Source organism: Chanodichthys erythropterus, chromosome 11, assembly GCF_024489055.1.
Source record: "Chanodichthys erythropterus isolate Z2021 chromosome 11, ASM2448905v1, whole genome shotgun sequence".
NCBI lineage: Eukaryota > Metazoa > Chordata > Actinopteri > Cypriniformes > Xenocyprididae > Chanodichthys > Chanodichthys erythropterus.
In genome coordinates this window covers 32,989,334-33,003,212 of record NC_090231.1, presented here as the reverse complement: position 1 = coordinate 33,003,212, position 13,879 = coordinate 32,989,334, and the positions used below count along the sequence as shown (strand labels likewise).

Below are 13,879 nucleotides of genomic sequence, written 5' to 3'. Positions count from 1 at the left end.
TCGCAAAGCCTGCATTCATTGTGACACTGAAATGTGCCTCACAAACTGTTAAGGTCAGACTAACATGGGGCCTGATCAGAGACATTGTTAAAAATAAACATCAGCCACTCATTTCTAATGCTGGAAGCCAGAAACAACAAAACCTTTGGTGAACTTTCTCCATATCTGACTCTTATCATTAGTTACAAAATAGAAAAACAGCTTCTGAATAACAGTTTAGAATAACAATATCTGTTTTGCTTCCTATTTATTACTTCACATTCGGCCAGGCTGTTGAATACCAACTCAGTGGCATACCGCAAATGCTTCAGTGATTGTATTGGGAATGAATCAGTCTTACACCTTGTCTACACCAGATGCGACAGTTTTCACATCGTGTCACGCTGACACAGGATGGGACAAAGTGACTATTGCAAATCCATTTGTTCTTTGTGTCAGAAGTAGTGCAAGTGCTTGAAATACGTCAGAAATAGAATGGGGCATCAGTTTGCTGTTGGGGATTTGTCGTGGCACGAATTCACTGTAGACAGCATCACTGATTATAATAGGTTCTATTTGCTTTTGTTGTGTCTGGTGTAGGCATAGTGTTACTGATTAACTGAAACTAAAACTAATAAAATATTTTTTAATAACAGATAGAATAAAAGATTCGAATATTAGATTTTTTTAAATATTACAAAACAACAATTAAAAAAAAAAGCTGAATATTTAAAAATGCTGTAATAAATAATACTAAATGCTAAGATAATATGCAGTGATATTTTATATTTGATAACTTTATCCGTTTTCTGTACCTGAAAACTACTGTTAGATACCTGAAAAACCTGAAAAGCATTGTTTATTTTATTTGAATATTTGCTTTATTGTACTTATTTGTGATGTTGCTTGTAGTTTGATTGTTTGTTCTTATTTTCTTTATTTTTATTTGACAGTAGTCCTATTTTCCCTAAACATAGCACACACCGAACCGTACCGAAACCGTGACCCTAAAACCGTGATACGAACCGAACCGTGAGCGATTTGCACCGTTGCATCCCTAATATATACACTACTGTTCAAAAGTTTGGGGTCAGTAAGATTTTTTTAATGTTTTAAAAGAAGTATCTTCTGCTCACCAAGCCTGAATTTATTTGATTAAAAATACAAACAAAAACAGTAATATTGTGAAATATTATTCCAATTTAAAACAGCTGTTTTCTATGTCAATATACAGTAAAGTGTAATTTATTCCTGTGATCAAAGCTAAATTTTCAGCATCATTACTCCAGTCTTCAGTGTCACATGATCCTTCAGAAATCAATCTAATATGATGATTTGATGCTCAAGAAACATTCATTATTATTATGAATGTTGAAAACAGTTGTGTAAATTTTTTTTTTCAAAATTCTTCGATGAATAGAAAGTTCAAAAGAATAACATTTATTTAAAATAGAATATTTTCTAACATTATAATTGTCTTTACTGTAACTTTTGATCAGTTTAACTCATCCTTGATGAATAAAAGTATTGATTAATTTTATTTCTATCCCCCCATAAAATTAAAATTCTTACTGACCCCAAACTTTTGAACGGTAGTGTATGTGTAACAGTATAGGCTATGTACTGGATTGTGCATGTCTTATAAGGGGAAAAAAAACTATTCCTGCTGCCTGTTTTTAATGTTAAATCAAGCAACAAATAACAAAGAAATCACTCACTGCTCTTGACTGAATAGTTTTTGCAACTTCAATAATGATTAATATTTATTTATTTTACTAATAACAAATACTAAACACTAATAACTCTGATATGATGTATGTTACACTCTTGCAATTATATACACTACCGTTCAAAAGTTTGGGGTCAGTAAGATTTTTTAATGTTTTCTATATATATATATATATATATATATATATATATATCTTTCTATATAAAGCAGCACAACTGTTTTTAAAATGTATAGTAATAAGAAATGTTTTTTAAAGGTGCTCTAAGTGATGTCACGTGTTTTTAGGCCAAAACATTTTTTGTCACATACAGCAAACGTCTCCTCACTATCCGCTAGCCGCCTGTCCTCTGAACACACTGTAAAAAAACGCTGTCTCTGTAGTCGCCACAAGCTCCAAAAACGGCAATAAAAACAAACTGGTGCAGCCTGAACCACAAAACATAACAAACATGCTCCAGCCAATAACCGACAAGAATGATTTTAAATGCGCGTTCATGACTGTTTCAGGAAGCACGGAGGGGACGGGGAGGAGGAGGAGGAGGAAGGGTCTAGCTAGCCTCTGTTTTGTTTGACAACACTTCGAACGTCAACAGGAAGTTACTCCACCCAGGATCCCTTAGAGCACTTTTAAGCACCAAAAACAGCATATAGACTAGCATTAGATTAGCATATTATTATCAGCATATTATTTCTGAAGGATCATGTGACACTGGAGACTGGAGTAAAATATATTAAAATAAAGTTATTTTACTTTTTTCCACAATATTTCTTTTATTGTATTTTTGATCAAATAAATGCAGCCTTGTGAGCACAATAGCATATGAAAGGAGCAATTGTGACTCATTGTCTTATTTTCTTATATCTTATTTTCTATTCTCTCTTTTGTTAAGGGGCCAGGTGAAGCCAGTACTAGGGAGGTTCAGTGAGCTGAATAACCTGCTCCCAGTGTTGGGTTTGGGTCCAGGAAGTGTGGATGCTGCTCTTCTGGATGCTGGTTGCTCCTCCATGCAGATGGATTCAGCAGAAAGGGGCTTCTCCCTCAGCAAGGATGGACCGCTAGACATGAGGATGGACGGAGACAGGTTCGACTACTGCCTTGGCTCAATTCTTTTCAGTAGACAGACTCATTGTCACTGTTGTTCCAAGAGTCATTTATGCTATTAGTAATGCCTGATTTGCTCTCGATATACACTGATGGCCACAGTTATTATTCTTGGCTCACACGGTTATTGATTACATTTACAGTGTCTCCATGCTTCTCTATTATAGCTATTCAAGTCTAATTCTGAACAGGTGTAAGGCATAACCTAATTACAGCTTAATATAATAAAAAGATGACTAAGCACTGCAGAGCCTGGTGATTCACAGACAGAGCTTTGTGGGACACAAGGAATGTTAGCATTAAGATTGTGGGTGAATGATGAGAACTAATTTAGGTAGCGAGAAGGACCCCCAAAGATCAGGTATTTCTTAGGACAGTGGTTTTCAATCACGGGGCCTATTCCATGAAGCCAATTTAGATTGCTAGACAGGTATATTTTAGTTCAGTTTGATGAAAATGGCTTCATGAAAGTGGCTCCTCTTTTAGCATTGTTCATCACCATAGTAACTCAATGGCTAACCTGCTCCGACCGGGACAGGTTATGTTCCAGGTAAAAGATCTCAAACCAAAATTAGACCAATCAGCTGTGAGCAAAGTGACACGTCTCTGATGCAATAAAGTTAATTCCCTAGTTTCTCTTGCTTAAAAATAAAGATCACTACTAAGTAAAAAAAATTAAATACAAAATCCTCTGGCACTTAGCACTGATTATAATTGTTTTATGATTTATATACTATTTATATATACTTATTATACTCTTAATTAAATACACGAGCAATTTTAGTTTAACAATTACTAAGTATTTAGTTTAAATGAATATACATATACTATACAGGTAGTATGAGTAAGCTTTAGAACCTATAGAAAAGGCTAAATGTGAGTCTCTGTATACCTATATAAATGATCAACTATATAAACTAACTTCACAACTTTCACTTGCACTTATATAGCAAAATGTTTTCTTTTTGTTGACCTCTCTCATGGACAGCTCTTTTCTTCTTGCTGTGTAAATGCATTTAATTTTCTTCATATTTTTGATCTCTTAATCTTCATCAGAAGAGAGAATTGCGCTGACTCTCTCACAAAAAGGGAATCGCAGTTTCTCTGTGATTCAAGGCATGCGATTGGCTGTTCACTACTAATGTCACACTTGTAACAATGGGGTTGTAGGCAGGCAGACAAAGATGATAACGAGTAATGTTCCAATACAGGGTTTAATAACAGAGTCCAGACAGGCAGGGATACACACACATCTAACTGAAATGAGACCGGACAACTGAGAACTAAAACATAGTGACATAAATACAGATGGTGATGGGTAGAAAACAGCTGAAATGAATTAACTAATAATCACGGTAACCAAGGAGACAAAACGAGTGGTGGGATGTAGAACAAATACACGTGACAAATGAAAACAAATTGAAAGTTCATGAAAACTAAAAAAAAAATTGAACTGAACGTGACATAACACTCCTCCCGGCAAGATGCATCCTCACGCCGTAGAAGAGTGATGACATCATGGATAGATGGCGGAGATTTAGGAGGAGGACGGGGATGTGGCGAAGGGATGGTAGAAGCAGGCAGATGGGACTGTAGAGGCACAGATGGACATCGCAAGATGTTGCCGACCCAGAGCATGACCAGGATGATAGCCCATGACGGAGTGGATTGAGGAAGGAGCCATGATGGTGATTTGAAGGGCATCATCCTGGTGATGATCAACGGACAAGCTGTCAGCGGCTGAAGAATAGCCCCTCGCGCAGACGTAGAGCCGAGGAAGCGACGAAACGCCAATGACCTAGGCAACCGTGACACAGCCACAGCGACAACCCTCCAAGAAGGAAACGGGATCCTTAGGGCTGAGGACGAGCTGGTGTGACTGAGGGCGGAGGTGACGACTGAGGGAAGGTTGAGCTAGCCGGAGCCGATCGGGTGGAGGGCCGGAGGGCAGTGAATGGCCTTCAAGTCCACAGCAGAGGTGTGGCGAGGTCTGACCCAGGTGGAGCTGATGGTCCCAGGGAGCCAAGCTAGGTCAAACGGCTGAAAGTCAGGAGCTAGGGCGACAGGTTGAGGAGGGTCTGAGCACTCCGAGGTTGGAGGTGGAGCCACAGGCTCATACCGCACAGGAGGGATTGGCTCCTCACAGGTCCAAGGTCGAACCACGCCACTGAGAGGAGGTGACACTGAGGGATCAATGGGAGATGATGACGACTGGGTGGTAACAGTGGCTGAGGATGGGCATAGATAGATCAACAGAAGCCAATAAAAAAACAAAGTACTACCAACATCAATAGCACTATGTGTCACCATATTTTACTTCATAACTTGTTAAATATGGATATATTTTTTTAAACAAATGCATCGCTTTGCTTCAGAAGGCCTTTATTAACCCCCCCGGAATATGTTTATGATGGATGGATGTGAATGGAGACGCTTTCTTAAGCTCATACTTGTTTGGTAACGCTTACTGCCATTATAAAGCTTGGATGCGTCAGGATATTTATTAATATTTCCCAGAGTGTCTTCATCAGAAAGAAGAAAGTCATATACACCTAGGATGGCTTGAGGGTGAGTAAAGCTTGGGGCAATTTTCATTTGAAAGTGAACTAATTTTTTAAATCAGGAAGACATACAAGAATGTGCAGTGCTGTGATTCCCCCAAAAAGGTTTTCTTAGGTTAAAAAGTTCACATCTGGACATCAGACATTGTCAGGGTGTCACATAGCCTGTTTATATCTGGTCACTTCATACGTTTTTACTGATCGGATAGCTATTTGATTTGTTCAAACAATCCCATTTACACTTTGTCGCATAAATGTGTCTCCCCAAAACAAATATATATCCAGTCTTCAATTCCCGCGCTATATGCAAATTTTAATGGATTTCACGTCAATGAAAGAAACAGATATGAGCTGCATTTTATTTATCGTCAGCTAATTTCAAGATCAAAGACCGCAAAGGGAGAGTGGCATCAGCACTGCTAAGATCACTTAGTCTCACCACTTTTAATGAAGATGATTGTGTTTTTAGTGTCTGCAACATTCAGTTTCATTTATGGCAGTTTGCGCATTGGCTTGTTGAAGAGATACTCCACTCATCTGCAGCGATAGTTATGCAGTAGTGCTGTCATATCACATGCTCTCACACATTTATTTTTTTACCATTTTGGGAGGTGTAAAATTTACATATGTGGTTACATACAACCATATGCATTTACAGTTTTGTTTGGAATGAGTTCCCGACCACCTTCTAAAGTGGTTTGTGTTATCGGATTTAAATCCGTCTCGAAAGGGAATTTACACCTGGTCTTTTCACGAACGGATAGCTATCCATTCAGAGAAAATGCATGTAGTGGCCAGGTGTAAAAAGGCCCATGATTTTCATAAAAAATATTATTTTCAACTCTCATTCTGACCCTCTGTTAGAAATGATCCATTTTTAAGGGGAGGCTCCTTTAAGGCGTGTAAGTAAATGGCCACTGTTATGACTGGCTAATTGCATAATGACCCCTTGCAATTGGACATTAGTACATGTTTTCAAAACAGTTTCCATATAAAACCATAATTTACAGATGAAGCAGATTTACAGATCTGAGAAAAAAAAATGTGTCTGATGTGGGTCTTGCTGAAGTCTGTTGAAACAGGAACTAAAAATATGAACAGTCACATTTAACTCAAAGTATACCCATATGAAAAATATAACATAATATAATATAATAAAATAGTAAAGATGGATATTAGCTCTAAGAATTATAATGTGTGCTGCATAAAGATAAAAATTGTCATTTTGTATTTCACAGAATAAAATTTACAGTATAAGGGTTTGAAATGACGTGTGAGTAAATAATCACATAATTTTAGTGTGAAATATCAATTTACATATAGATAAAGCATCATTGGAATAGACTTGGCAATTATTTTTAAACAAATATTACACTTCTATTATTATCTGTGTTACGGTACTTAGATGTGCACTATTTAGGCTGGGGAACCACATGTCAACAGTTTGATCTGATTGCTATCTTTAATAAAACCTTCCCACCCTTTCACCTATAAATAAACCAATCTCCTAGAGTAGTGTTTCCTAGCCTTGTGTCTGGAGTACTGCCAACAGCATACACATTTTTGGATGTCTTCCTTATCTGACACACGCATTTCAGGTCAAGGAGTCTCTGCTAATGAGCAGAGCAGTTGAATCAGGTGTGTTTGATTAGGGAGACCCACAGACTGTCGCGGGCACTCCAGGACCAGGGTTGGGAAACACTGACCTAGGCTGTGTCCGAAATTCATTTGGCGCTCGACTCTCACAGTGCATTATGGGTATTCTCTTGCAGCTGAGCGTACATCGGTTGTATACTTGTTATTGCGGTGCATTGTGGGATTGAATGAGTGCACTCCATAAAGTCCACTATGGTTTCAGACACCGCTACAAATGGATGTCCCCTCAAATACTGCCCTATTTAAGGGTATGGGGGTGATTTGGGACACAGCCCTGTTTTATCATCACCATCATCTCTCAATTTCTTACATGCAAACCACTGTTTCCCTTTGATTTGAAGAAGAGCGAGAGACCTTCCTCTCTTATTAGGAAGTTTTGTCAAAGTTCTGACTGTGGTAATGAGGTGGAAATCCCACTCACCGTAACTGACTCTGAACTTTTTTCTGGGGGCGAGATGAAATCGTTGAAAAAAGAGATGGAGGGAGAGAGACACCCAAAGGAAAAAGAGAAAGGGCAAGATATCGTGTATGTCGATCCAGGTCCTGCCCACAGTATCTGAATACGCTTTATCCTCATTCCATCACAAAAACCAATGCAAGAATTAAACTTTACGACAGCATGATGCTGTCAGCCAACTCTAGCTGGCCTTCAAGAAGAACAGAGCATACTTTGCATTAATCAGCATGTCTCTCAGATTGAGTTACTCATTCTGTGCTCTTAGTTGTGCCCACATGAATGACAAACTAAATAGGAGAGAAAACATTTGAGGATAAGGTGAGATCCAGAAATATGTTGATTCCAAAAGAAAGGTTATGATAAAAGGTTCATCATATGTCTCTTTGTGTTGCATGCCTTTCATGGATTAAGTTGACTCCAAATGACGAATGACTGAAACTGCATTTGCGCATGCTCACTTTCCAGTGTCAGTGAGAGTACACTGTAAAAAATGATTTTTTAAAGTTGTAAATAAAACAAAGATTTGAGATTGGAGTATGTTTTACAAGAAAATACTATTTCAGTCTTTCTACTTCAAAATTTCACATTTAATTCATTGTGTTAATTGTCTGATTATTTGTGAAATTTACCAACAATTTCTGAGTGAAAATTGATTCAAAGTAAATTCTACAATAATTTAAGTCCTCAGTTTTTCTTTGTTTCCCTCATAATCAGTACAGAGACAAAGAGATGTGCCATTCATAATCCAAGGTACTGTATCAAACCTAAACCTCAGGAAATAATTACATAAATACAAATAAGACTTGAACATCTGAGTCAAGATGTTTAGGGAATATATGAATTACTGGGTGTATATGAATCACAGGATGTATGTACAAGTGTGCCAAACAGCAGCCGACTGAAACTGACTAGAGGAAATATTAAGTTTTATTCGTAGTAGTAAGCTAATATATTTCCCCTTTATGTAGGTGAAACTTTGTCTCATTTACCCTGGTTTCTTTGTTCTTCCCAGAGTGTGCGTACATATTTTCCTAAAGAAAGCAAAAATAAATGTATAATTCAGTTCATGATTTGATATTTTTATATTTGTCACTAACCGCTTCTTCCTCCTGTTCTCTCTCATGTACACACACACTCTCTCTCTTTTTATAGATATCAAGCCCACATCTCTCAGAGTGGGAAGAGTGGGAGGGGTTTTCACTGGTGTCTTAGAGCTGTCAGACTTGGCTTCTGTCAGCCAGGAACTTGTGACGTCAAGCTGCTTAATTGGGCTCCTCTTTGTGCGTAGGTACCCCAACATGCCCTGCGCGGCTGACGTGGTCAACGCCTTAGATCAACAGGCGCTTGCGTCCGTGCTGGCCGTGTACGGGGAGGAGCGGCACACCAGGAAAATTGCGGCGGCCATCGCACAGGCACGCAGCGTCTACCCCATCGGCCGGACTCTGCAACTGGCCAGCATCGTAGCAGGTACCCCCCCTCATTAATTCCCTACACTAGAGGGAGGCGAGGAGAGAGAGCGATATTAATGCAAACACTCCCTATGGGACCTATTTGTCCTGGAAAAGGAGAAGGGGAGAAAAGATAGCATTTTCTAATCCGAAATCTCTGTCGTTCTCCTTCCCCACACTCAGCTTCCCAATTCTCACTGTCTGAGTATCCATCAGCAACACATCCCTTGCGATTGACAAGGCTCTTATTAATAAAAACCGAAGCGATTGAGGGAGCAGTAGCCAAAACCTGCAGGTGGGGTTCAATGCGTTTTTTTAGCCCCTTTCCTTAATTCGTATTTTGACTCGCACTCCCATCCTCTCCTCCCCCAGACTCCCCCCTCCTTGTGTCCTTTGATTTGTTTCTCACACTCTCTCCCTCCCTTTTCGTGCCCTTCACTGCACCCCCACCAACACACTTCTCCAAATGCACGCGTCATACGCACCACATTGCGGCAGCTCAATGCTTTTTGATATTATATTTATCGGCTGCTTTATTTTTGCCGGCGCTGTTTCCATAGCCATAGATGCTAGCGACGAGATAGATAGTCGCTTCAGAAGATGACGGTAGCACGAGGCAAGCACGTGCGTCACGCCGGGAGAACAGGTGTGACTAAGAGCAGTTGTTTGATCTTCTTTGAAGAGTAGAGCGAGTCAACAACAATGTTTATTCCAATCAATCTGGAAGCTTCTGACTCCTGAGGGTCCCTGGGGGTCAGCAGTGGGCTGCCGGCATTACCGTTGCCAAGGGAAGCGATTGATGGAGCAGGAGGAGGGATGATATGTGTGCATTTGTATACGTGTGTATTTATCAGTGCTGTTAATGGGGGAATGGGAGGGGTTTTGACACCATAACAATGGGCATCATGGGAGTTCTCCCTCTTATGAGCTCTTTGTTTCCTTACGTGAGCAACAAAAGCACCACAATGCCTCTCTGCCCTTGCTTTTGGAGGCGAGTTCCTGAACCTGTCTCCACCTTGGATGCGGTGTATCGTAATAGTCACCAGTCACAGTCCTTTTGATAAACACTTTTCCTTTGTTTAGCATCATTTATTTCTTTGCTTTTTACACTGTAAAATGATAACAAAAGAAACAAATTGTAACAAAGATTGTTTTTACAAGAAAATACCATTTTAGCCTTTCTACCTTCCCGTTTCTTTGTAATTATTTGTGTATAAGTGAAAATTGTTTCAACGTAAATCCTAGACATTTTTTTTTTCTTCAGTGTATAGTAGTTAGTGTTTGGAAGGGTTTATTCCATGTTAAAATGGGGAATCCGCTCTATTTAGTGAAACACATTAGAGAAGAGACGAGGTCACGGTGGTCTAATATTCTCATCAGTATGAACCCAGCTGCCGTGACAGAAGATTATACAGATTCCCTAAGGAAAGTGTCCCTCAATCCCAATGCACAGATCAGCTTTCTACATATCAGACCACTTTGAATCATAATGAGCATCAGCACAAAACTGGCTTAGAGCCAGTAACGCACACCCTCACTGACCCCAGGCAGGCTCACTGTCCCCTCTCATACACCTTGAAACCATCAATCCAGCTTTACCATAAAATGTTCAGATTCATTTGGAGCAGCTTGCAGATTTTGACAGCATGTTTAAACTGTTGTCTAAGCTGCTGGTCATGCTTTAATATCACTCTAAGATACACTAATCAGCCTACTATTGATCAATGGTTGAGGAGCAGACTTGTTGGAGCGCTGATGAAAATTGATCTTTTGCTTTCTCCTGAATTTCCTGAGGTCCACTTCACAGTTTTGGAATTAAGGCAGTCCTTAATGTCTATACTCATGTTAGCTGGAGTTCACTCTCTATGATGCTACTCTAAAGGCTGATTTATACTTCTCCATCGAGTGTATGCCGTAGCTACGGTGTAGACTGTTTGTACCACGCGTAGCCTACGACGTAGCCTGACGTGCACCTCTTCAAAAATGTAACAACCCGTCAATTCTACGCGGACCGCAAGAGCTGTGATTGGTCTGCTAGAACCCTTCCCACGGATCAAAAAACGGGCACGGAGCAATAGGAGAAGAGCAAGCGTTTTCAACTTCCATAGGAATGAAAAGCGCTCTTTCAGGGGATACAAAAGTCGTTACCTATTTGCAAGCTTCTCTGACAACGTACATGACAAGCTGCTTCTTCTTTGGATTTTGCCTTGATACTCCACTTTACCGTGGACACTGCCTACTAGTGGTCTGCATGCACATTGATGCGGACAACGACGCAGAAGTATAGATGAAAACAGACGCATAGTCTATGGCGCAGAGGCTCCGGCGTAGGTCCGATGCAGAAGTATAAATAAGCCTTAACTTTTTGGAAGTTACTTCTGTAAAAAAAAAATTAGTTCACCCAAAATTTTTTATTCTGTCATGAATTATTAACCCTCATATCGTTCCAAACCCGTAAGACCTTCATTCATCTTTGGAACACAAATTAAGATATTTTTGATGAAGTCCAAGAGGTTTCTGACCTTCGATGGACTGTAACGTTATTACCGCTTTCAAAGCCCAGAAAGGTAGTAAAGACATCATTAAAATAGTCCATGTGACTACAGTGGTTCAACCTTGATGTTATGAAATGCTGAGAATACTTTTTGTGCACAAAAAACAAAAACAAACGGCTCATTATTGGCTGACACTGTTCACAAGAGCATCACAATGTATGCGTGTGATGCTGACACAGGAGCTGGTCAACACTGAGCTGGTGTTCTGATGTAGAACCCGGAAGTGCTGCACTGTGTTTACTATGTGAACAGCATAGGAGAATGACAGGGAAGAGAAGAAATTCTTGAATAAAGTCGTTATTTTTGTTTTGTTTTTGCGCAGAAAATGTATTCTTGTTGCTTTATAACATTAAGGTTGAACCACTGTAGTCACATGGACTATTTTAAGGATGTCTTTACTACTCTTCTGGACCTCAAAAGGTACAATGATGTTGCTGCCTATGTGTTGTTCAAATACCCTTGGATTTCATCAAAAATATCTTAATTTGTGTTCCGAAGATAAACAAAGGTCTTACGCGTTTGGGACAACATGAGGGTGAGTAATTAATGACAGAAATTGCATTTTTGGGGTGAACTAACCCTTACTTTACAGAAAATCTATTTTTATTTCAACCTAAAGGAATAGTTCACCCTAAAATGAATTTTCTGTCATCATTTACTCTCATGTCATTTCAAACCTGTAGGACTTTCTATTTTCTGTGGAACACACACAAAAAAACATTTGTATGGACAGTCAACAAAATCAAACCATTGTCTCTAGAGAGTTCTCTAGCAGCCAATAGCATTGCTGCCCTTTCAGCCTCAAATATCATTCATGAGATTCTGTGTCCCTATGCAGCCTGTTGCCTATATAGAGGGGGATTTACTAGGTAATAATGAAGCATTACTCTTTGAAAGTCTTGTGCATAACAGCTACTTTCAGCCTCACCAGGAACAAGGCACTTGTAATGGCCCTTCCTGAGCTTTCAAAAAAGCAGCGTAAATTGGCACTACAGAATAATATAGGACCCTTCATCTCCGTTCTTACTGGAAACATGATGTGATCAGCATAGATTGGGAAATGTTGTGCAAATTTTAGTTAACTCTTCAGGGTAAACAAGAAGATGGAAGGCTTTAATTTCAGTTCTGTCTCTCTCTTTCACTTATTGCTATTTTCTTTCCCAGAGGTGAACAAGGAGAAATATGTAAGTGTCCGTGAGACACATTTACTGGAAATGAGTCATCCGTGTGTTGTCATAGCATATGCAGGATTGAGTCTTTTCAACGAACATATTCACCCTTTAGCCATATCTGTGTGCCATGATAAATGAGGAATAAATGAGAAATAAACCATTTACTGAGTTACAACTCTGTCTCACGCCATTTTCAAACATGGCTTATAGAGAATCAATCAAGTGCTTGGGTGTAGAACCTAACATTTAAATGCTAAGTGTCTCTTGGCCCGATTTTTGTGTATACCTGACCTGTGTTATTTCTCTGTTCCTTTCTCAAACAAGTGGTGGATGAGTCAACCTTAAGGCACGTTTTAATCAATTCTTCTTTAGTAGTTTGATGACATATGGACATATGCATTTTAACAGGATCAGGCCTACACAGCATGGCAGTTCACTTCCTCTGAATTTCTCTTGTACTGATTTAAATTATATATTTGTTTAAAAGGTTAATATGTAATAGATTTTTAATTAAAATTATATATGTATGTGTATATATATATATATATATATATATATATATATATATATATATATATATATATATATATATATATATATATATAGTGTATGTGAATATGTGCAGTAGACACAAGTTATATTCAAATGTTTGTACAGTATAACTGGAAAATTCCAGTTACTCTCATTTAATCAGAACAATGCTCTAAATACCGTCTTTTAAGAATTGTCCTTTGTTTTTATTCTTTGATCAATCAGTCAAATGATGTCTGGAATAACACAGCCTTGAATTTCAGAATGATAGTTCTGCCCCTTGTTCATTCCTTAAAGCAATGCGAGCTTGTGATTAATAGAGAGTAATTACAAAAGGAAATCTGTAATTCAATTCACGGGCAGGCAAAGAATGAGCCCTCTATTCAAGCTAAAATGTGCTTGTGTAGAGCCTCATTCAAGAGAGATATTTCCCTTCCTTCATTACAGAAGGATGTCATGCTGTAATCAGTTTGACCCAAATAAAGACACACTGCCAATTATCAGAACCATGAGCAGCTGGGTGTTACCCTCTAATCCCCGCACTCTCATAAAAGATTGGCAACCAATTACATTACCATTTAACAAAGTGTCATTTTCACTACATTTGACTTGACTTTCTAATAGCCAGGGTTCTATAATATATAATTAAATACAATATAAATATGACCTATTAAGGGAATTATTAAAAT

At 38.8% G+C, this 13,879-nt stretch overlaps 1 protein-coding gene across 4 annotated transcripts in view; it reads left to right on the top strand.

The window, feature by feature from the left end:
• mettl15 (methyltransferase 15, mitochondrial 12S rRNA N4-cytidine) overlaps positions 1 to 13,879 on the top strand; it is a 117,813-nt gene that overhangs the window by 84,581 nt on the left and 19,353 nt on the right. For all 4 annotated transcript variants that reach the window (XM_067400791.1, XM_067400790.1, XM_067400792.1 and 1 more), the window contains exons 4-5: positions 2,599 to 2,790; positions 8,773 to 8,951. In XM_067400791.1, the coding sequence (XP_067256892.1) occupies positions 2,599 to 2,790; positions 8,773 to 8,951 (371 nt within the window). The remainder of the gene's footprint in view (positions 1 to 2,598; positions 2,791 to 8,772; positions 8,952 to 13,879) is intronic.